This window comes from Salvia splendens, chromosome 15 (assembly GCF_004379255.2).
Source record: "Salvia splendens isolate huo1 chromosome 15, SspV2, whole genome shotgun sequence".
NCBI lineage: Eukaryota > Viridiplantae > Streptophyta > Magnoliopsida > Lamiales > Lamiaceae > Salvia > Salvia splendens.
The window spans coordinates 23,347,949-23,373,315 of record NC_056046.1 but is presented as its reverse complement, the minus strand read 5'-3'; the positions used below and the strand labels follow the sequence as shown (position 1 = coordinate 23,373,315).

General features: G+C 41.7%; 1 protein-coding gene and 1 pseudogene across 2 annotated transcripts; one reads left to right on the top strand and one right to left on the bottom strand.

Annotated features, from left to right (window-relative positions):
• The first annotated feature begins 303 nt into the window (after positions 1-303).
• Positions 304-6,786, top strand: LOC121766891 (annotated as a pseudogene).
• Positions 6,787-18,887: 12,101 nt separating this feature from the next.
• On the bottom strand, positions 18,888-20,711 carry LOC121769454. Of its 2 annotated transcripts, none has more exons than XM_042166260.1 (2): positions 19,407-20,711; positions 18,888-19,200 (listed from the first exon to the last, which is right to left on the bottom strand). In XM_042166260.1, exons 1-2 carry the CDS (start codon positions 19,981-19,983, stop codon positions 19,160-19,162), a joined length of 618 nt encoding a protein of 205 aa, XP_042022194.1. In that variant the 5' UTR covers positions 19,984-20,711; the 3' UTR covers positions 18,888-19,159. The 2 variants fall into 2 exon arrangements, with proteins under 2 accessions (XP_042022194.1, XP_042022195.1); XM_042166261.1 differs by having other exon boundaries at positions 18,888-19,191.
• Positions 20,712-25,367: the final 4,656 nt, after the last annotated feature.

Here is a 25,367-nt window from a genome sequence, read left to right as displayed (position 1 = left end):
TGTAGAAACCAGCACTTTATTGATTCAAAACTTCAGAAGTTACAAAGCAGCAACAAAAGCTATTTATACTAAGGCTACAAAGCCAGCTAGCTAAACAAGCAATATCCACATCTAACTAACTCACAACTAATTCTTTATTCTTATCTATTTGCTGATGACGTGCCAACTCATCAGATGCTAACTTAGCATGCATGCACACCGCGCCATTTTATTCATCACAGCACCAACTCTTCCAACTTTAATTTCTATATCTTTCTCTGCTGCAAAGCTCACGCTGCATGATCATATTTCATCATCTTTTACATGAATAGAGCTGACCCGTAAGTGGACTTTTCCACATTTCTATGTGCATTTACATGTAAGATCATCCTGTTCATATTTATCGTTTCATATTGATAGAATATTCGATTTTCTGATCACTCCACTAACTCTTTCTTTTAAAAATTCACTGCATTGCTTGCTCGTATATGTAACCAAAAGTACAAAATTCAAGTATAAGCTCACAACATATCCCCTGGACAGCTTATAACTTGTAAATGCTTCTCAATATTTTAATAATGTGATAAGCATATAAGATAGGAAGCCCTAACTTAACCCAAAACCATGGTCAAAGGTAAAGGGTTGACTCCCTATTATATGCTATTCCACACTTTCGTGTGAAACCGATGTGGGATCGTATCAATCCATCCCTCTTTTAAACCGGACGTCCACGGACGGCACACGCCACGGGCCCACCATCCGCTTTACGGCCCTTTTTCCTTTCGGGCCCACGTTTTTTTCGGTGGCACCCCTTGGTCACACCTACGGGTAGCCCCTTTCCGTAGGACATCCGGATCCACGTTCACCGCACCAAATTGATAAGCATATAAGATAGGAAGCCCTAACTTAACCCAAAACCATGGTCAAAGGTAAAGGGTTGACTCCCTATTATATGCTATTCCACACTTTCGTGTGAAACCGATGTGGGATCGTATCATAATGTTATTCAAGTTCAACTGCTATATAGTGGGGAGGGGAGGGGAGGGGGGGAGAGTTTTAGTTTGTTATTCCTATTTTTTTACATGATCTTTGTTGGTACTTATATTGCAGCTGATATTTCCAATGTGATGCTGATTATGTTAATTATTACCATCATTATTTGTAATGTTATTCTTATGTTACCCAAAGAAAAACTATTTGAATGCTACAATTTTGTTTAATTTTTAATATGCAGCTTCTGGCTGATAGATGCAAATCCCCTACACCCAGTGAAGTTGAATATCAGTAATGTTCCAACAGCCGGATGAGTTTGTGCTGTTCACCTTATGTCACTGTAATAATGACGCCTTTCTGGTTTACCGGGTTTTTGCCTGGTTTATCCTGTGAAGGTATCAAAAGTTTTATGTAATTGTGGATGTGTAAAACTAAAAAAAAACATTTTTAGGTCTTATTTGTTGGTTTGGATATGCTACTTTTCAACTCTAACCCTTGTCAGAGCATTGAGAGAACATTTAAACTCCTGAGGTTAGATTGTCAAAACAGGAATATGATATTCAGGTTGGTTGCTATGACATCAGTATTTTATTGCTTCAGTGCTGATTTGAAGGTATTTGTCATTAGGCATGGTGCATGCTTCTTAATGACAAGGTACATTTAGGATGCAGTGGCCACTGTATGCAGATCTGCAAATCAATGGTATTACTTATTCCCCTAACTTCCATTGAGAGTTGAGATCCCTCAGATTCAGACGTAATATGACTATAATAAAACTGTTTTCTTTCATCTCCTGTTAAGACATGTTCATGTTCGTTTGCTCTCTGATCTCAACGCCCAGTGCCGCGGCTCTGGACTGTAGGGAGTCGACTACTGCCTGGGCGCGAATCTCCCCCGAAAAATAACTGTGAATCATAGGTGGGGATCGGCCATACATTATTTCAAAGGGGGTGGTCCCTGACACGGAATGGGCACTTGTGTTGTAGTAGTATTCCGCCCACGCGAGCCATTTATGCCATTGCTTGGGCCGCTCGGAGGCAAAACAATGCAAGTATGTTTGGAGGCATCGGTTGAGGACCTCCGTTTGGCCATCCGTCTCCAGGTGGTAGGTGGAGCTCATGCGTAGTTTCGTCCCAGTGGCACGAAATAACTCACGCCAGAAGGATCTCAAAAATATCGGGTCCCGATCAGAGACGATTGAGCCTGGAATCCCGTGTAGGCGAACGATCTCCTTAGTAAAAACATTTGCGACTTGCTTGGGGAGAACTGGTGGCGAAGAGCGATGAAATGGGCGTACTTTGACCGGCGATCCACCACCACAAACATGCAATCAACGCCGCCAGACTTGGGTAGACCTGAGAGGAAGTCCATACCGAGTCTTCCCAAACCCGCTCCGGAATAGGTAACGGAACCAGCAAACCTGCAATCTATATGTACGATAATTTCCTGCATGGCCTCCCGAGGGTGTGATATGATACTCCGCCATCAGCCGCTGAGTCCAAGGGGAATGAGCCGGCACGACGATCCGACACTTATAGAATAAAACATTGTGGACCAATTCAAAATGGGGTCTGGACTTCCGCCCATTTTCCCAGTTGGTTTTGATCTTGTAGAGGTCAGGGGCCTCCGTCAGTTTTGCCTGGATAGTCAACCACTCGGGCCAGGTTGGGCGAGACAAAGCCGATAGTTCAACTGCCTCCTCGTCCCGCCGCGATAGGGCATCAGCCGCGCTGTTCAAGTTGCTATCTTTATAGGCGATAGTGAAATCATAACCGAGCAAGTTCGCTGCCCAATTTTGTTGTGTCGGCATGGAAAGGGGATGGACAAGAAGCTGCCTCAAACTTGTTGATCGGTGTGAACCACGAAATACGACCCAAGAGATATGGCCGCCAGTGATGAATGGCAAGGACCAATGCCATGAGCTCTTTTTCATATGCCTACTTTGCGAACCATCTGCTGGATAGGGTCTTGCTAAAGTAAGCCACCGGTTATTTATCTTGCATAAGGACTGCCCCCAAACCTCGTCCTGATGCGTCACACTCGATGACGAAATCTTTTGAGAAATCCGACATCCTCAAGAGGGGGCAGAGGTTAAAGCCGATTGCAAAGCCTTAAAAGCCTGCTCTGCTTCGACCGGCCACACCCAAGCTTGCTTTTGTTGGTGTCTGCCGGCTTCTTAAGTAATTGGGTAAGGGGCACAGCTATCTTGCCATAGTCGCGGATGAACCAGCGATAATATCCGGTGAGGCCAAGAAACCAGCGAACAACCTTGAGGGATGTGGGTGTGGGCCAACGTAGGACAGCCAAAACATTGGCTGGGTCCATGCTAACTCCCTTGGCGGACACCACATGACCAAGATACTCCACTTACCGCCGACTGAGGAGGCACTTTTTTGGGTTAACAACGAGAGAGTGGTCCCCTAAGGTGCGAAACACCTGACGCAAATGCTCCACATAGGAGTCCCAAGATGCACTATAAACCAATATGTTGTCGAAGAACACCAGAACGAACTTGAGAAGCCAGGGCCGGAAAATGTCATTCATAAGGCCTTGAAAAGTGGCAGGGTCATTGGTTAGCCTGAAAGGCATAACCAGACACTCGTAGTGGCCTGAGTGCGCGCGAAAAGCTGTCTTGGGAACATCCGAAGTGGCCACTCAGATTTGATGATAACCCGCCTTAAGGTCGAGCTTGCTAAACCATCGAGCTCCATGTAGCTCGTCTAACAATTCCTGAATGACCGGGATTGGATACTTATCTGGAAAGGTGCGCTTGTTTAACTCTCGATAATCTACAAAAAAATCTCCACGAATAGTCTTTTTTACGGACGAGTAGCACTGGGCTAGAGTAGGGACTAGTGCTAGGCTGTATAATCTCCGAGGCAAACATTTCTGCTACCAAACGCTCCATTTCATCCTTCTGCATATGATTGTATCGGTATGGGTGAACCGTGATGATCAGTGTAGCAAAATGGTGGTAGTTCCGTCGTTTGTCAGATGACCGAAGGAAAATCCTCCACTAATGCCTGTAACTGAGAGTGGTTTTTCGGCGGCATGGAGGGGTCGCGAAATCCGCAGTTGGGTCATTGCTTAGCATGGAATGCAGAATCTAATTGGGATCGTCGTCATTCGGAGTGTTGATGTCGTGGGATGAGCATGCTCTGCGAGGGAGGGTGGGGTCGCCCTCAATCTTCACCAGCCTACCACTCCAAGTTAACTCCATCGATGAACCCCGCCAACTTGCCATGACCTTGCCTAGCGAGGCTAGCCACGTAACACCCAAAATAACATCGATATTCCGCAATGGAAATACGTAACAAGAGCTAGGGAAAACCTCGGCTGCCATCCAAAGTTGCATCCCATGGCAGATCCCTGAAGGGCGGACCTTTGAACCGTCTCTAGGTGCGCGGACCTTTGAACCGTCTCCGAGTAAGGAGGCGGACAACGATGCGCTGGCCAAAAGTTGAGGCCACAACGGAAACTGGTACCTATTGCAAGGTCTATTCTAAAAACTATACGCACCAATCTATGAACTCTGATTTATGTTTTCGGTCTACAATAATAGTTGCATAAATAGTTTACCATGAAACTTTTTGAAAAACTTTTTTCCTTGGGAAAATTTGTCATATTTTATTTTCTGCACTCGTTTTGAAAAATTGATAGTTAAAGTAGAGAGAGTGCGAAGTAAGAGAGAGAATAATGTAGAGAAGTATTTATTACATTTCTCTCTCTTACTTTACCCACTTTCTCCACTTTAACTATTTATTACTCCCTCCGTCCAGTCTCAAGTGATTGACTGCTTTTCGGCACGTGTTTGGGAAAAAATGACAATAATTAGTTAAAGTGAAGAGTAAGTAAAGTAAGTAAGAGAACAATGTAGATACGACTCACTTATATACTCCCTCCGTTTCTTCATAGTTGAGTCATTTTTCTATTTCGGGAAGTTTCTTCATAGTTGAGTCATTTCCATATATAGTAATTATTTTCTCTTTCTTACTTTACCCTCTCTTACTTTTATCTCTCTATTTTATTCACTTTCTACTTTATTCTCTCCACGTTTTTCTCTCTCTTACTTATTTTATCTATTTATTCAACACACTCAATATCCCTTTCTTAAACTCCGTGCCGAAAAGTTTCGCCTCAACTATGGTGAAACAGAGGGAGTATTATTTTGTATACTACTTTACTTTCTCTCAACTCTAACTATTTATTATCATCTTCGCTGTCAGAAGATACACGAAATCAAGGAGAAGATCAAGGAGAAGATCACACCAAATCAGGGGAATTATATGGAAAATATATTGTAATTAATTGTAAATTAGGGTTACCTTATATGTAGAATATCCTAGTCTGTATAACATGTAATCGGTATGTCCACAATGAATAACACGAATAATTTCCCCTACGAGTTCTAACATTCGCAAAACAACGGCCAAAAAGAAATCAATCACTTGAGCTGGGACGGTGGGAGTATCATTTTTCTAAAACGAGCACATAAGAAAATGAAATGTGATAGGGAGAGGGAGTATTAAAAATAAATCTTTATATGTAATTACCTACAAGTTTCAACGTATTCTTAGTAGTAAGTGGCTCAATGTGATTTGTTGTAGGGGCCTTTCTATTATTATGTCTTCACACGGGGAGGATCTGCTTCATTTGCCCAGGTCAAATTGAAAATCCTATTAATGCTTGCCAGGTGAGCGGTATAAGAATGAAGGTAGCTGGAAGATTTAAACTCCATGCTCACATGGGCTGTTTTGATCGTGGAAATGAACCAGCGGTCAAGGAAGGTAAGTAAATATAAGATTTATTTATTTATTTTTTGCCTTATAGTTTCAATTATAAAAAAAGTTGGTCTTTGGTTTGCAATTACTTGCTTACAGAACTTAAATGTTTTTTCACTTTCCTGCTCATGTATTTCAATTGTTGTTTGTGGATGTAGTGGCAATGTCCTATATGTTTGAAGAATTATTCTTTGGAGAAAATCATCATAGATGCCATGCCTATTTCAATCGGATCACATCTAAGGTATTTTCATGGATTGTCATGAGGTCAATTTTTTTTCTTCTTAACTTTCCAGAAATGCATTACAGATGAAAAATTGTGGGGAAGATGTAGCAGAGATTGAGGTGAAGCCTGATGGCTCGTGGTGTGTTAAGGCAGAGCAGAGAGTGACCGCCAGGGTCTTGGGGAGCTTGGCCTATGGCATTCACCTAACGGAACTCTCTGTGCATCCATTGAGACAGAAAATGGATCATAAACCAGTTAAACCTGATGTCGTCGCTTCAGATAGTAATGCTGGTCTTTGACTAGGGGTGATAAACAACCAGAAAGGTAGCCGGGAAATCAGATGATTTTTAGGGAATTTTACCTGCATATATAGGTTCGAAGAAATTTTATTAACAATGGCCAAATTATCATATGAGCAGCAGTGCTACTGGCAGTGGTAGAGATTGTGAAGATGTTAGTGTTTGTTAATCAGGATGGTGGGGGAACCCTTCATTTCTCTATGGTAAATGGTATTGAATATGAAACTAATTCTCTTAGCATTGATCCAACACTTGGATTTAATGATCGAATAGCTTCTGACGAAGAAATTGAACCTCTGATTTCTTCTGCTGCCAACCACATTAACACTGGTCTAGATAATGGTAAAGTTCAGTTTCCATCATCACATTAACTCTGATTTCTTTAGTTGAAATGCAGCTTGGCCATCTTAATTGCCGTTCATCTTTAAATGGCTATGCATTTGCTACAGAGACTGCCATGGGATCTGCTGCTCTAATACTAATATTTATTTAGTAGACAATCTCTTGGCATTTAATGAAAACGACCCCTCTCAGCAAATATTTCTCTTAGGCTTGGGGATGGGTCAAACAGGATCTGCTGCTGGGAATGATTTGAGATCAGGGCAGTCAAAGGATTGTACCATAGATCCATTAGCTGATAATGGGTATGGGCCCCCCACTCCCCCCAATATTTTCTTTTCTTTTTCCAAAAAAACCCAACAAAATCTCTTGAACAAACATGGAGTAGTTTGGTTTTACCTTGCTTTGACGCATGAACTCCGCCTAAGTTTAAGAGTCGATTCGCTAGATGCCTGATATTTTTTGCTTCATCCAAGAACAGGTGGAGCTTCATCTTTCATTTTTCAACTGTTTCAGTAATGTTGAGAAACTCTATTTATTTTTGGTTCTAGTTAGACTTGGATTAAGACGTCTATTCTCTTAACGAGACTAGCCTGTCTATCTATCTCATTGTCAAAATTAATAATTAGTTTTTTAGGAGTGTGAGATAAAATATTACACACAAGCTTTTGTGAAGCCTAATAACTAGTGACTACTAATTCTTTGCTTTATCATCGAGTAATGATTCGATATTATCTTATTAAATAGTATATGTTTACGAAATGGTACTATTAGAGGATGGTGTTCTAAATTTGACGTGCCAATACTGAATGCGGATTAAAATGAGATTGTATTATATTCACTCCATTGTTTCTGAAATGGTACTTGTTCTAATTTTGACGGTGAAGGCGGATTAAATTGAGATTGCATTACTTTTTCGATTTGTCCTTGTCCCAACTAAAATGACCCATTACTAAAAATGGAAAAACCTTTATTTCTACTTTATTTTATCTCTCTTACTTTATTCTCTCCACTTAACCCACAAAATAAAGTTACTTAAAATTATGTACCACCCAAGAAATGGGTCATCTTCCTTTAGATGGAGGGAGTTCTTGTCAAAAATTATTTTGTTTTGGCTGAAATCAACATATTTGTTGTATAATTATACCAAATCAATGATTCAGTGACAAACATATACTCCATTCGTTCCACCACAAGTGATCATCTTTCCATTTTGGGTTATCCCACCACAAGTGATCAAATTCCTCTTTTAACAAAAAATAAAACTTTAACTCTCTCTTATTTTATTCTTTCATTCTTACTTTATTCTCTTTATCTCTCCTACTTTTTCCTCTCTCATACATTATTTTTATCAATATAAATCATTATCTTAAATATTGTGTCCAAAAGAAAACCATCACGTGGCATGACGGAGGAAGTAGATTTTAAAATTGATTGAATTTCACGAAAGTTTTAGAAATATATAAGGAACTAGCACTTAATTTCAACTCATTTAATACTACCTCCGTCCATTAAATACAAAACATTTGCTTTTCGACATGTGATTTTATGTAGTGATATTTTGTGAGATAATAAATAGAAAATAAAGTAACGGAGAGAGAAAAGTGGATATGATTTTATTTCCATTTTAAGAATCGTTTCATTTTTAATTGGACAACCCAAAAAGTAAAACTTTTCATTTTTAATGGGACAAAGGGAGTATTTTTTTTCTTCAGTTCGATCAACTCCTTCTAAAATAAATATAGATCAAACAGATTATAATACCTCTAATAATAGCTGGAATGAAGACTAGTATGTTGGTGATGGTCTATCCTTTTTTTTATTAGCAAATAGCAAATGAATATAAATTTTAAAAGCTGCCACTATGGATTTGAACCCATGACCTTTGGTCCGAGCATCAACCACGCTACTGCTTAGTTTATTTTGTGTTGTGGCAGGGATGTCTATCGGGCTAATTCGTTCGGGTTGTCAGGCTATTTGGTGGGGCTATTCGAGTTATGAATTTTTCGGGTTTCAACCCTAACCTTATCCATCACGTTTCTGGCTAACTCATTGGACTATGTCTGGCCAAAAAGCTTTTAAAAACAACCTCTCATTATCAAAATTTTCCACTGTAAAATAATTTTAATTTTTAGACATTTTTTTCTTAGTTTTAAAATCATATAAATCTTTAAATTTTCATGGTTTTCAATATTAGTTGGAGATGAGCCCTTCATCTTGGTTAACACAAAGATAAAATCAAAATTAAAGCACTAAATTTGATTTAAAGCTTGTGTTCGTGTCATTATTTCGGCATTAGTTATAATTAATTCTTTATGCAAATTAGTAATCATATCTTACATAAATTACTAATAAAACATTTAACATGTTAAAATTTTTGATAGACTAATTCTAGATTTTGTCTTAATTAGCTTTGGCAATGATAAGCCGACGATGACAAATGTTGAGGCGAAGGAAGAATGAGTCCCGGTGGAAATTGAAAGTTGGTAGTGTGGAACTGAATGGAAAGGTGTGGAATGAAGATTAAAAAATACTAATGAAATGCAATGCATGAAATCCAAAAGTACAAGAAAAACCCCAAAACTTATTCGCTTCGTCCCAACTAAGTAGAGTCAAAACTTCCTCCATCACATAGTCTTTACCAATCGGGTCCTCCACAAATGCCCTCTGTTCAAGATGTCGGAAGAACTTGGGTTTCGCAAATTGTTGTAATGACCAAGTAGCCTGATCCCATTGTGATCGGCTCTCCGAGTTCCTCGGTTTTAGAGAATCTGCCGTAGCAGAAGAGGCCCTCACTCCCAGCTCCACATTATCCACTTTTTTGGCATCCATTATGTTCTTCCCCACTGAGTTTGATCTCGGTATCTGACCATTTCTATTGTTACCTTGCTTATCTTTCTTCCCTCGGTGACCTTGTTTAATGAATCCATCCTCATTAATGAAGTCCGCGATTGTCGGAGACTTTGGACGGACAATATTACCCGAGTCCTTCCCATGGGTGTGGCCCTCCTCATTCATCATTTGCAGTTCTTATTGCTTCCTTTTCTCCTTCTCAAAAACAAGCTCTCTCATATTCTTGAGGGTGTGATTTTGCCCCTCGCTCTGTGCAGGTTGCTTAGCCTGGTAGTTCTATTGCCGCCTATTATAGGCTAGATTGGGGTAGTTTGCTGGTGGAGTATCCTTTTTACCAAAAGCATGACAGTTTCTACTAGAGTGGCCAACGTGCTTGCACTCCCTACAATAAGATGGGATTTTGTCCCACTTGACTTTGAGGATCGTCTCTTTCCCGAGAATGTCTAGCACTACCTCCTCCGTATGCAGTTTAGATATGTCAATTTCCACACAAATGCGGGCGAAAGATAGTCGTTTCCTGCTTGTCGTGTCATGATCGAGCTGAATGGGATTGCCGATTGCGTATAGTGTTGACACCTCAAATAGATGGATAGGCACACCTATCACTTTGCACCAAACTGCTGCAATTGTCGTTTCAAAGAATGAGTCGAAGTCCGGCGTCCATTTGAACACCCTCATCGGATGATGATCAACATACCATACCGGTGTACCGCTAGGCCCATTCAACATCTTTGCATAATCCTCGATAAATTCAAATTGGATGATGAGATGCTTTGCATTGATGTAGTTCCACTTGAAGCCTTTGATGAACTTGATATTTCCTAGCATTTTCTGGACTTGGTTAGTGGACGTAGTCGAGTGAGAGAACTTACCAATAATCGCGTGCCCCATCTTCTCCGCAAGGAAGTTTGTGTCCTCTCCCTATAAATAAAGTGAAGGCCGACCCTCCCTTAGTCCCGTGCAGCCAATCTTCTTGATCTTATCAGGTTGGAGAACGAACGGCTCATTGCTTTTGGTAGCAGTAACTCCATTCACCACCTTACTAGCCATAGATGGCCTGTCAAAGTTGTTTGGAATAGAGGAGTTCTGATACGAACCTCTATTATTATTATTTAGTTTAGATATTATAGGGATTTAGCATATCTTTTTCTATATATTTGTTTTCTTGTTCATTAAGTCAGTAGCATTATAAATATGATAAACTGTTATCCTTTTTATTCATTCAATCAATATATGAAATTATCATTCTTTTGGCTCAATTGAGTAGCAAACAAGAAACATCTCCTAAGGTTGCCGACGAGGCTGATCTCGCGCTCAACCGCCCCTTTTTGCCGTCCAAGTCACGACCCAACGTTGGGCGCTCGACAACGACGACATCTCGTTTCTTAATTTTGTGTGGAAATCGACGTTAAAGATTTAGGTCCTTAACAACTGGTGCTTTCATTTAGAGCTCAACATCCTCCGTCTACGTTCATCCATATCCCCAAATAAATCACCACCATTTCTACCGCAACCACGATTCAGTCCGTCAACATGTCATACGACTACGCCAGCTATCGCCGTCGTCAATACGACTTCCCTCAGGCCACACAGCCATTCCGTCCCTACCAGCCGGCCCAACCTCGCCGTGTAACCAGTTGGGACCCTCCGAGCAGCTGGGTGGAAGTACTCCGCCCGCCGTCGTGGCCTGATCCAGAATCACCCTACGTCTCACACCACTTGGATCCACCTGATCGTCGCCCACGGCTGAGATACCAGGCCATCGGGGGCCGCGATCGCGCGCAAGATGCTTGGCCCCGACACCGCGGTGGCTACGTCGAGGGGGGTGGCCACCTATCTGATCGCGGAGATCATCAGACCCAATTAGGGTTTGATCGGTACCCGACAACCGCAACGCAGCGGCACCGCCCAACGTGCTGGGACCTACCAACGCAACAGCAGGACCGCGGCTACCCGACCGTTGACCGGGCACGACGCTCGGAGACGTGTTGGGACCGACCTCGCCCTCGGGAGGAGGTAAGAGCGCGAGTCCAGCCCGCCTCCCACCAGCCCCGCTACTTCACCGAAAAGCCAATACGGGACCTGTACAGTCAGCCCGCACGTGTGACCAGTCAAACTCCGAAGCAGCCACACCTGCCGCTAATACGGGTCTCCCAGGCGGAGAAGTCAGAACGGTCCAAGTTGGGTCTCTGCTGGCACTGTCCCAAGAAATGGGTGATGGGACATGTGTGTAAACAACGCATTCTCTGTTATGCGGATGATGAGGAGGAGTTTGAGGAGAACATTCAAGATGAGAATTTAGCCGAAGAGAAAACTGATAATACTCCCACGATAGTATTCGGTGATGATGTTCCAAGTATGAATCATCGATCAACATCGCTCGACAAAGATGCAAGGTTGATCCCTCCGAGTAATGACATGCCATGCTTGGGCATTCTGGGAGGCGTGGACAAGTTTTTCGATTTGGCAAGGAATTTTTCCGACAAAGTTGGGTCTCCTTTGTTGATTTTTTATGGAAGTGAAGAAGGGAAACGTTCATCTGTTCGGTAGGAGTTGCCTCGCCGAAGCTTCTGCTTTCAACTCTCCTTTTTGCTTCGTGGTTCCCACATTGAGGACAAGGTGGATTTTAACCGTGGGGAGTTGATACGAACCTCTATTATTATTATTTAGTTTAAATATTATAGGGATTTAGCATATCTTTTTCTATATCTTTGTTTTCTTGTTCATTAAGTCAGTAGTATTATAAATAGGATAAACTGTTATCCTTTTTATTCATTCAATCAATATATGAAATTATCATTCTTTTGGCTCAATTGAGTAGCAAACAAGAAACATCTCCTAAGGTTGCCGACGAGGCTGATCTCGTGCTCAACCGCCCCTTTTTGCCGTCCAAGTCACGACCCAACGTTGGGTGCTCGACAACGACGACATCTCGTTTCTTGATTTTGTGTGGAAATCGACGTTAAGGATTTAGGTCCTTAACAAGTTCATCTTTATCGGGAGAACGAGTTCCTCCTCTCTACGAAACACCACCACGTTCGAACCACCGTTTTGGTCATTTAAAAAGATATAATCCCCTGCAGATGCTGGTTGCCGACTCCATACATTCTCCTTTTGCCGCATACCTTCAAATTTCACAGTAAGAGACTTCGTCGTTCCATGGAGAAGGGGAGGGAAGTTTTCGCTACAGAGGATGTTGGAACCTGGTATGGCTGCCATTTGAATTTCCACATCATCCAAGATTGGGGTATTACTTTATCTAGATGTATGTCATTTTGAGACAAAAGGCAAGGGGGATGTTGACCAGCTAGGCTCTATATTTGACTTCAATTGTACTCCACTTTCCCAATCTGGTATTCAAATTGAGAACCCACTAAAACAATGGCCTGCATGTCCTGTACCGCCTGGTTGTCCATTGGTGGATGTGGGTTGTCCCCTCCAACGGTCAACTCTGATTTTTCCGGTTGAGCCACCACATTTTCCGGCGATGCTATCTGCCCAGCAGAGGATTCTTTCCGAGTCAGAGGTTCCCCCGCCAAGGTCTCTGGCGTAATCTGACCTTCCACCAGTGCTAACTCTATTTCCAACCCCCCTTTCCGGCTCTTCTCCATCTCTGCACCATAGGGTTAAACCATTTCGTTCCCTTGATTCTCATCTTTGCGCGATATAATATTAGCCTCTTCCTCACCTTCTTCCGACGCATCGTCTAGGTCCTCCAAAAGCTTGCGTTTGTGAACCTCCTTGGGATTTCCTCCTTCATATTTATCACAAACTATTGAGTGTTTGAACACCGGCTTAATCTTAGGTGAAGGTGTTAGATTACCTCTTTTTGCCTTCTCCTTTCTTGACTAGTCTGGGAGTGGATTTTCTCATTTTCAGTCATTCTCCGATGCTCCTCTTGACTTCCTTCTTGCCACCCGCCGTATTCTTCCGTGGTTCCTCCGTCGCCGTGAACACGACAAGCGCTGCATCTGTGCCCCTCCGAATCTGGGTCCTCCTGTGACGACCCAAGAACTTGGGTCAAGAAATTATTAGACCTTTGGTTTATGCATCTAGTAATAAGTATTTTTTTATGTATTTAAACTAGATTTGTTAAAATATTATAGAAGAAAAATAAGGGGAAAGCCATTAAGTGATCCTAGTTGGGGATAATTACAAACAAAAAGAGCTCAATTCTTCTCTTTTAAGAGAAGAATCGAGAAAGAGCCCAACATTGAAAAATTTAGCTCTTGAAGTAAAATAGAAGCTCTCTCTCTCGGTATCGACCTTCTGCTGTGAACGGACTACCAATTCGCTCACCACCGTGCACTCTAGGGTCCAAGATTCCTTGATTAGACTACCCCCTCCTAATCTCCTCACTTTTTCCTCCATGGAAGTAAAAACTTAGAGCTTGAAGGCAACACCAAGGTTAAGTTGGCATAATAAGGTAGGAGCTCAACTTTTGCTTAATTCGCCTTGTAGACACGAAATTAATCATAGAAACTCTCTTACTTTTCGATTTTGTGTTGTTTCCTTTAATTGCCTTTGAGTGGAGTATTTTTACCTGTTATTGGAGACAATGTTTATCCTTGTTTCATTTTATGAACTCTTGCTTATTTCATAAATATTGGTGACTTGTGGAAGACTAAATATGTTTGAATTAGTGTCTGCATTGCCTATTATAGTTATGGAAATGGAGATGGAAATTTCCACAGTAGGAATATGAGTTTTGAAAATTACAATTGTACCTTCGAATTTGTGGAATTTATTACACTGATGGTTGAGAATTCCATAATATTTTACGTTGTACTTCCTTGTTATTGTAGAGTGGTGGATGAAATGTTATAGCCTTGGGATTCTGTGGAATGGCACATAGATAGTCCGTAGGATGCCAGGCCTATCCTATGGAATGATTAGCCTCCATTCTGTAATATTCTATGGATGGCATAACTTCCATTCTGAATCTATCCCAAAGGCTCAAGTAGTCTCCATCTCGTACTCGTTATAGATGGTTTAGTTCCTGTTATGGTGCTTCTGTGATGAAATACGAAGTATTTGAGAGTCTTGGTTCAAGGCCTTTTGTATAAAGATTTAATATTCAAATAGTTTGTGTCCATTAGCTACAAAGTGCACATTTGATTTAATTATTGGAGTGTGTCTGATATTGCACTCTGTTATTTATGTTATTGCAATCCCACTAATTTAACCAATAACTTACTCTTCTATTGCTTGCATTCTTGTAGATTCAACAAGGGAAAAGTAGATTGGGGGAAATTCGGCACGATAGCACACCTGTCTCTGTTCCTTCAGTGTTGCTTGTATATACTTTTGAACTTAAACTCTAGTGGCATATACTTAAGCTTTTGGAGTGTAATTATTTTGTTTGCCTGTAACTGACTTTTGGTGATAAAGTTTAATTAGCTATGATCTTAGTTAAATGTTTAACATTAGAATTTTTCATGAGCCGTATCCTCTATTTTGGTTTGGGGTGTTACAGTTGTGGTATCAGAGCATGGTTAACTCAAAATTGAGTCGATTCTCGGACTCATAACTTGGGTTATGTTTCATGCTTTAGTTGGATTTTATGAGGTACTAAACTATGTATATGCCACTAGGATGTGTTTTTAATGTGCTATCGACGTGCCTCACCCCTCTATTTTCCTTGTACTAATGCAGAATGTCTGAAAATAATTCTGGTGTCGGTCAAACGGGTGACGAAAGTCATCCTAAGTCCTTATCATCACATATTCCTGAAGACATTCCCCCTCATGGCTTTGAAGGGGAAGTAAATCAGAGTGCTACACACTCACCGCCTAGAGCGCCGGCTCAAGAAAACCACATTGATCCAAAAGTATTCATGCATAACTTTATGGGACTTCTTGGCCAAACTGTTCGAGCCTTCTCAAACCCTGCGACGTCAGTAGCACATACGCCTCCCAGTGACCCTATCTTTCGTCTTAAGAAGATGGGGGCTGAGAGATTTTATGGCACTTCCGGAATCGACCCTTCTGAGGCCGAAGCATGGTTAGAAAGTACTGAGCGAGTATTGAAAAATCTTGAATGTTCCCCAGAACAAAAGTTGAGGTGCGTTGAGTCCCTTCTCCAGGGAGAAGCCCACCACTGGTGGGAAATGGTTCGTGCAACGGTCCCAGAGAATGAGGTTACTTGGAAGTTCTTTCTTGATGAATTCAAGCGAGAATATGTGGGGGAGCTTTTTATGGAAAATATGCAGCTTCAGTTCTTGAACCTCGAGCAAGGAGAGAGGAAGGTTAAAGATTATTATGCCGAATTTATAAGATTAAGCAAGTACGCTCGTGAACTTGTGATGAAATAGGAAACTTTCATGTAAAGAAGCAATAAATAAATATAAAGAAGACATTGTTTTTGAGCTCAAACTGTGTATTCAGATTTTTCATCAGTTCATGCTCTATTACAGAGGCTATTTATATTCATCTAGGGAAGGATCTAGAACTAGTCTACTAAACCCTAGCTGCAACAATATGACAGCTCAAACAAAGAGACAAGACACAATAACAAACTTGTCTTCATCCGGCCACACTTTCACGTGTTGTCAACACGTTGCCCAGTCCTTGCTTTCCTCTCAGGAGCACATCCTTGTGCGACGTGGAGCGCCGTGTAGGCATCTTGTCATCCAAGGCAAGCTCACTCACTGTCTTGATTATTTGCCCAGGATTTGCATCCATGTCAACATCCTTCAGCTCGATGACCATGGCTTGTTGATGGTGATTTCCAAGTTTGCCAACACCCTCCCTCAATTCGAGCGCGGATGCTGGAACAACCCCGAGCTTGTTCCTCAACCGAGTGAAGAATTGTTGTCCCAGTGGCTTCGTCAGAATGTCTGCCACTTGGTCCAGTGAGGGCACATGTCTCAGCTCAATTTCTTTTGCCAACACCTTGTCTCTAACAAAGTGCACATCCAATTCTATGTGTTTGGTCCTTGCATGAAGAACATGATTTGAAGCTAAAGCTATTGCGCTCATGTTATCAACCCAGATAACTGCACGCCTATCTTGTTTGATTTTCAACTCATTCAATAATGAGTTCATCCAGGTTACTTCACTTGCTGCATTGGCCAAGCTTCTATATTCAGCCTCTGTGCTCGATCTCGACACCACAGATTGCTTTTTGGCAGACCAGGAAATCAGGTTGCAGCCGTAATAGGTGCAGTAGCCACTAGTCGATTTTCTGTCATCTTGGTCGGCTGCCCAATCCGAATCAGAGAACGCTGTAATTGTAGCATTTGACTTACGAATGTGAATCCCAAAGTCCATTGTTCCAGACAAGTACCTTAGGATTCTTTTGACGGCCTTCCAGTGCGTGTCTAGAGGTGCAGACATGTATTGACTCACTTTATTCACCGCGAAGGAGATGTCCGGTCTTGTTATTGTCGCATATTGAAGAGCTCCTACAGTGCTTCTATAGATCTTTTCATTTGCAATAGGATCTCCCACAAATTTGCTGAGTTCACAACTTGAGATCATAGGAGTCGGACATCCTTTGGCATCAACCATGTTCACTTTTTGCAAAAGATCCTTGATATAAGATGATTGACAGAGAAGTAGGCCTTGAGTAGTCTTCATTACTTCAACTCCCAGGAATTGACTCACCTCCCCAAGATCTTTTAGGGAAAAATGGGAACTTAGTTGAGCAATGACAGCCTTGATAGATGAAGGAACGTTACCAGTGACAAGCATGTCATCAACATATATAAGTATGTAAATAATTTCGGATCCCTTAACTCTGTAGAATAAAGAAGCATCGGCCTTGGATTGTGAGAAACCAAGAGTTAGTAGGACAGAATATACTGTGTAAAACCAAGCTCTTGAAGCCTGTTTTAATCCATAGATTGCTTTCTTCAACTTGCACACTAGGTGAGGACCTCCCTGTTCAAATCCAAGTGGCTGCCTCATGTAGATGTCCTCTTGAAGCTCTCCGTGCAAAAATGCATTGTTGACGTCAAGATGAGTGGTGATCCACCCATTGGATACAACAATGCTTAGGATTAGCCTGATAGTGGTTGGCTTAACCACAGGACTGAATGTTTCGTTGAAATCAAATCCTTCTTGTTGGGCAAAGCCTTGTGCAACCAACCTTGCTTTGTGTCTGGCTATGTGTGCTTCTTCAATTTGAAAATCCAAATGCAGCCAATCAAATTCTTACCAGGTGGTAGACCTGTTAAGACCCAAGTTTTGTTCTTAAGTAGGGCCAAAAACTCAGAGAGCATAGCAGCTTTCCAAATAGGAATGAGCAATGCTTCAAGTGCTGATTTTGGAATTAATGAAGCTGGGACAGAAATGGTAAAGAGTTTGGGTTTAAAAATGCCAGCTCTAGCACGAGTAATCATGGGATGCTTAGTTTGTGTTGGTTGATCAGCAGGGGAAATAGCAGAAGGGACATCATTTGGAGGTGAGGGCATTGTGTGTAGATCTATAGGTGGGGGAGTAGCAGAGGAAGTCACTTCAGGTGAAGATATTGGAGAGGCCTCACTTGAAAGAATGGGAGATGCTGTTATAGGTGATGGTGGGGAAGTAAGTGATGAGGGAATATGTGTATAAATGGAGGTTTCTGGAGCTGAGTATTGAGCTGCAGGTGTAGGATAATGGTTTAGAGAAAAAGTGACAGTGGGAGCTGGCTGAGGATGAGAAGACGGTGAATCTGGTTTGGTGATATAAGGAAACACTGATTCATCAAAGATTATGTCTCTAGTTATGATGAGTTTTCCTTGAGGGAGGAGAGCTTTATATCCCTTGTGAGAAGGGCTATAACCTAAGAAAGTGGCTCGTTGGGATCTGAATTCCAACTTATTTTTGTTATAGGGACGGGTAAGTGGGTAGCACAAACATCCAAACACTCTAAGAGATGAGTAGTTGGGCTTAGCATGAAAGAGTTTTTCATATGGTGAGATGTTTTTTATGACACTAGACGGAATGAGGTTTATGAGGTGAATAGAAGTTATAAAAGCATCATCCCAGAATCTGTAAGGTAGACCAGCTTGAGCCAACAAAGATAATCCCATCTCGACTATGTGTCTGTGTTTTCTTTCAGCAATTCCATTTTGTTGCGGGGTATACGGACAAGAGAGCCTATGTTGTATACCACTGTCTTTGAGTAAGGATGTGAGGCCTTGAAATTCACCTCCCCAATCAGTTTGGAGAGTTTTAATTTTGCAAGATAAGGAGTTCTCTGCCACAACTTTAAATTGTTTGAAAGCAGCAAATACATCATTCTTATGCTTTAGTAAATAAATCCAGGTGTATCTACTAAATTGGTCAACAAAAGCAACATAATAAGAGTAGCCATTTCTAGAGAGGACAGGTGAAGGACCCCATAAATCACTATGTACAATTTGTAGAGGAGCTGTGCAGAGAGAGTTTGATAAATTATATGGAAGTCTATGAGCTTTAGCAACACAACAAGGATGACACAAAGTAGAATCAAAATTCATTGATTGAAAAGGAAGATTACAACTGCTAAGAGCTAGCTTAACTACATTGAGGGCAGTGTGCCCAAGTCTCTGATGCCATAAGGCAAGACTAGATGCTAGACTAGAAGAAGATGAACTGAAATTTCCTAGAGTGGCTGAACATGCTGCTGGTGTAGCAATATCATTTTGATTGAAAGCAGGAAGGCTGGAATGGCTGGAATTCTTGGCATTGGAATTGAAGATGAGGAATTTGTATAGGCCCTGATCAAGGATTCCCTTGAGCACGATTTCCCTGGACTGCAGGTCCTTGACAAAGCAAACATTTGGATGAAATTCAAAAAATACTTTGTTGTCCTTAGCAAATTGTGATACACTAAGTAGGTTCTTTGAAATGTCAGGGACATGAAGAAGATTATTGAGAAGTAAAGTTCTAGAGTTCCCAGTCTTAAAATGTGCTTGACCAATATGAGAGATAGATACACCTAGACCATTACCAAGTATAAGTTTCTTACCTCCGTGGTATTCGGAGCTGATGTTGAGATTTCCGAGGTCATTGGACACATGATTGGTGGCTCCCGAATCTGGATACCACACTGCATTCGCTCCATCATAGCCATATTCAGATGTATTTGCAATCGAGGGAGCCATTTGATGGTGGGGTGGCTGTCTGATGTGAGCAAGGTGAGCTGAGGGACTGGACTGAGGATAATGGCTGATTCTGTTTTGTTGCGGTTGAGGAGCAAAGTTATGCTCGAAACGATGCCAACACCTTTCTGCTCCGTGTCCCGGTTTTTGGCAAACCTGACAAACCAACTTGCCTCCGGAGACTCTACCTCTACCACCTCTTCCTGATCTGTAACCTCCGCGGCTGCTATCTCCTCTTCCGCTCGTGTGGTATCCTTCTCGGCCTTGTTGAGGAGGCACATCCTTCTTATGTTGAGCTTGATGGACCAGGTTGATGGAAGGTTGTGATCCTTCTAAATTCACACTTGACTGCTTATCACCCTCGAGCCTGGTCTCATAACTCAAGAGTATTGTTCTCACTTCTTGCACTTTCCAAGGGTCGATTCTCGAAGTGATCGACACCATGACAGGGTCATATTCATGCCCAAGTCCTCCAAGTATATAGAGAATTTGATCATCGTCTGATATGCGGCATCCAGCCGCCCAAGAGGTCGCAACACTCCTTCATCTTGTTCAAGTATTCTTGCATCGGTTGTCCATCCTTCTTGATAGTCTGCAGCTGTAGCCTGTACTGCATTATCTTTGCTTTGGACTGACTCGCAAAGTTTGTTTCGAGGGCTTCCCAGATCTCCTTCGTGGTCTTCAGACCAACCACAATCACCATGGAGCTTTCGGACAGCGAAGACTGTATCCATGCCGAGAGCCTTCGATCTTGGCGCTTCTACGCCAGGTACTCCGGATTCATCTCCGTGAGTCCATCAGCTGTGTTTCTTGTCGAAGAGGGTGGCTCTACATTCCCGTAGAGGAAATGCTCCAATCCATATCCTTCGACAGTAGCGAGCACTTGTTGACTCCAGATCAAGTAGTTGGAGTCTGTTAACTTGAGCGAGATAGAATGGTTTTGGGGTAAGGCTGGTGTGTTTGAAAGGAGTGAGGCATGTGCATCTCCAAAGGATGAACTTGAACCTTCGCTATCTGCCATTTATGAATACAAAACAATGAAAGAAAAGAGGTTACAGAAGAGAGGTATAGAGTCAGGATCGAAATCCTGCTCTGATACCATGATGAAATAGGAAACTTTCATGTAAAGAAGCAATAAATAAATATAAAGAAGACATTGTTTTTGAGCTCAAACTGTGTATTCAGATTTTTCATCGGTTCATGCTCTATTACAGAGGCTATTTATATTCATCTAGGGAAGGATCTAGAACTAGTCTACTAAACCCTAGCTGCAACAATATGACAGCTCAAACAAAGAGACAAGACACAATAACAAACTTGTCTTCATCCGGCCACACTTTCACGTGTTGTCAACACGTTGCCCGGTCCTTGCTTTCCTCTCAGGAGCACATCCTTCCAGCTCAGCATAGGGACCACATTGTGCGACGTGGAGCGCCGTGTAGGCATCTTGTCATCCAAGGCAAGCTCACTCACTGTCTTGATTATTTGCCCAGGATTTGCATCCATGTCAACATCCTTCAGCTCGATGACCATGGCTTGTTGATGGTGATTTCCAAGTTTGCCAACAACTTGTTCCAACAGACAAGAACAAGTGCAGCCGCTTCCTTAGGGGCCTTAATCCTGCCATTCGAGATAGAATTGCCCCCCATCGGGATATTATTTTTGTTGACATGGTAGCACGAGCACGTTATGCCGAAGAATATATGCAAATGCCATGTGAAACAAAATCAGAGGGTAAAAGATATGCCGCACCTCCTAAGACAGTCCAAAAGTGCAAAAGCAGACCAACACTCCACGCCATACAAATTTCAAGGGGGAAGATCCGGGAGACAATCAGAGCCCCAATCTATGTCTGTTGCAAGCAGTGGAGAGGTAGTAGCTCAGTTCCAAAATGTAACACCTGTAACCGTTATCATCCAGGTGTTAGAAAATGTAACACCTGGCTTAACGTCATTCCCTGCACCAGGACATCTGTTGGTTGTGAGAACGACTCCCATAACACGTCTTCTGTGGCCTCTTCCAGCAAAATGAGATTGCCAGTGTCGACGATTTGGACGATCAGACTGACAGGAGAGGTGGTGGTGAGATTGGTGGACCAGACGGTTTGATTAGTCCCATCCAAGACCACGAGATTTCCGTCTCGAGACAGAGTAACAGAGCCGGAGGAGTCCTTGAGTGGTTTGTTTCTGTTGGCGACCCAAATCACGGTTTCTTGGGAGAAGGTAAAGAAGATGCCTAAGTAGCGGTTGGTAGTGTTTGGAGGTTTGAAGAATCCTAATTTGTATATCTGTTTTTGGGATGTGATTGTTTGTGGATCTTTGATCACTACACCGGTAGAAATTGTGTCTGTTTCCATGCTCAAACATGCAACACTTTGGATGATTATAAGAAGAAGAATTGATTTATGAATTACGATATGCTCGAATTTGGGTGCCATTTTTTTATCAAAATCTAACACCACTACAATACTCGTATCGATTGTTTTGAAAATACTTTAGAAAATAAGAAAGAAATGAAAGAGGTTGTGGTAACCAAAGGTGGAAGACTTTGAAAATTCATTTTACAAGACTAGAGACTTGGATTTTGAGTCTTTCATGTAATTCCGAAAATTACTTGTTTGCTATTGCAGAAATATGGAGTAGCATTTTTCTCAATTTGCTGGACCAATTCCAAAGTTTGCGTCTCGTTTCAGCTTAGTCGGTGACAAAGACATGCAAATTCATTCACATTGATGTTTTTACCTTTAGGATCTAGGATGAATTTGTTAGGGTTTAGTATACTGAAAAGCATGTTTCGAGCACATTCGCACGAATAGGAATTTTGCTTGTATACGGAAAAACTCTACAATCCACTTTTAACCCGATTCAGTATTATTCGAGCAGTTTGCACGAATAGAATCAGTATATTATTACATTGTGTTTACTTTTGCGTTTATAAGATGTTTTATAAACATTTAAATGCATAAGAAGTAAATAAAGCCTAAGTCTTTTGCTTAGTAGACTGGTTGTGGGCGTCGTCCACTTTAAGGTAACTACAGTCGGTTCTATGCAATGCTTTGCAAAAGAAAAAGAAGAATTTCACAACCTAGATAGGTTTTGGCTACCTATCGTGAAAGGTTGCAATGTCAGTCCGATTATTTCTAAGCCTTATTGAAATAAGATGACGTTGGTGTGGTATAGCACTGAATGGATCTAACAGCAAGACGTGTCTTTATGCTATCTACTGAAAGACGAGGTCTTGATAAATATCTATTTCTTAATCAATGTACGTTAGCTTTGAGCATACGATATTGAGTATCTACTACTTTGACTTACCAAAGGTGCGGGTTTTTCGTCACCAACGATCCAGGTATATTGGGTAGTGGTGATCATTATCTAGCGGTGCTAGGATTGCTATTATGATGAATCGTGCGCGAGGTGAGTCTCGTTTGATAATGTCCTCAAGAGGAGCTTGAACAAGGTTTTATTATTCGGAAACTGGCGAGTTGGAGTTTTATTACTCTATGAATAATAAATAAGTGTTTCTTGCTAAGTCCACTCTTGGAATTAATAAGATGTTAATTAATTAAGTCCATAGCAGACTTTAATTAATTAATGGACATTTCTATCTTAAGCGCGAGAAATAAATAATAAATAAAGTGGAAACCCGGATTTCTTGTAATTTCGGATTTGGATGGGGAGTTCAATATTACGTCTGTAGTGGCTGCTCGTAATATTCCAATATAAGCTTGTATTAAATTGTGGGTTCAATTTAATTAGGAAAAAGCTAATTGGGTGAGCCCATATCCAAAACCTTCCATAGATCCCTGACTGGGCCCAATACGAACTATTATAAATAGAAGAATAAATGAGACAGAAATTGATGATGAATTTCATTATGAAATTTTCGTCCACCCTCATATTTTGAGTGAGGAACGATTTTCTTGAAGAATTTTCCTCCGTGAGTTCTTCAGCTCCTCCTTCGTGAGAAAGTTCTGTCTTTTTTATTCGAGTCCTAGTGTTTCGATAAGATCAGCCCACCCTGATGTCGGAATACAGTTCGGGACACCAGTCAGAAGATCCGTGGTCTAGTATTGAAGATTATCGTGGAGAAGGCGCAAGCAATCGACGATTCTTTGGAGAATCAACGAGGTAAATTGGCTAACTCCGTAGTATGCATGTTTTAGGATTTATTTGTTCTAAAGCATGTAAGTAATTCAAGTTATGAGCATGATACATGTGATAATTACGCGAATAGATTTTGTCTAAATAATCTGCTAAATAGATCCGTATTATGTGATCCGTTTGTTTGCACGCTTCCGCTACCAACCCCTACAATTGGTATCAGAGCCAGTCTTTGACTCTGATTATTTGGATTTAAATTTCGCGAAATTCATGTATGCATGCGTTAATTGATTGCGAAGCATGTTCTTGGTGTTTTGTTTAATTTTTATGCATGATGCACTCAAGAACTATCGAATCAAGGAACTTGAATTTTTCGATCGTACGAGATGTGCGATCCGTCGGCGTTTGCGCCGAGGCGGATCGCGCCACGCGCGATTGAAATAGGGATGTCGAGACAGTGGGAGCAGGGGAGCTACGATCACGGGACGACGCGCATACAAGTGAGGGCTCGTGCAAGCCGCCGGCCGAGACCGCACGCCCCAGACGAACCCGCGTCGAGATCGACACGGAGGCTGGCACGGTGCGGCGGTTCGACCGAGAACTGGCCGAGACACCGAGGCACCGAGAGCCCAAACCCTAGGCGGAAGGACCGAGACGAAGCTCCAAGCCACTGGTCGAGACGTGCGCGCCGACTGGCGCGACGTGTGCCGCATGAGTGGGAGCATCGTGGCTCGGGAGAGCCGAGACGACGACAAGCTGATGGCCGAGAGGAGCTGCGCCACCGCGCAAGCTCCTGGCCGAGAGCACGCGTCGCCCGACGAGCCAGATAGGCCGAGACGGGTAGCGAGGCGCTGGCTGAGAGCCAGCGCCATCCGTCGAGACACCTGGCTAGATACGTCGGTACCCGATGGTCGAGACGGCCGAGAGCATCTGCGCCTTGTGCGCGACGCTGGCCGCAGACGGAGGCGACGGGCTGGCCGAGGAACCGAGCCACCCGACGCGTCACCTGGCCGAGACGCTGGTGCGCCCCCTGGCCTTTGGTGCCGAGACGCTGGGTGCGTCGTGATCCGACGACGAACTCGTCGGACTTTCGTCGTTCATCATTCGTGCGAACCTCGTATGATGAGATAACGATGGAGGATTATTTTAATGATTATTTAATTATTTTATTAAAAGATATTATTAAAATATTATTATTTAAGGGAAATAAAATCTTTTTGGAAGATTTGCCTAGATTTTAGGAATATTTATATTATTATCTATATCTATGGAAATAAATAATATTATTTTATTCCTAGATGATATGGATGAGAATAATTTAATAGTTTCCTAATATTCATCTAGATTCAAGATAAATATGGTGATAAGATTTGAATATATCTTTTGTGAATTATATATATTATATGAGATTTGATTTAATATCAAATCATGGATTAATTAGATTCTTTCCTTATTTATTGGATTTATATGGATTTTATTCCTGGATAAAATCCTAGTTATATTTGGAAAATAATAATCTAATCATTTATCTATATCCTATGGATTAATATGGATTTATTCCTAGATATTTCCTAGATGGATTTAGATAATGATAATATTATTTTATTCTTATCCTGTGAATTTATATGAATTTACTCATAGATAAATTCTAGTTGGATTTGGATAGTGATAATATAATATTTTATTCTTATCTTATAGATTTGTATGGATTTGTTCCTAGATAAA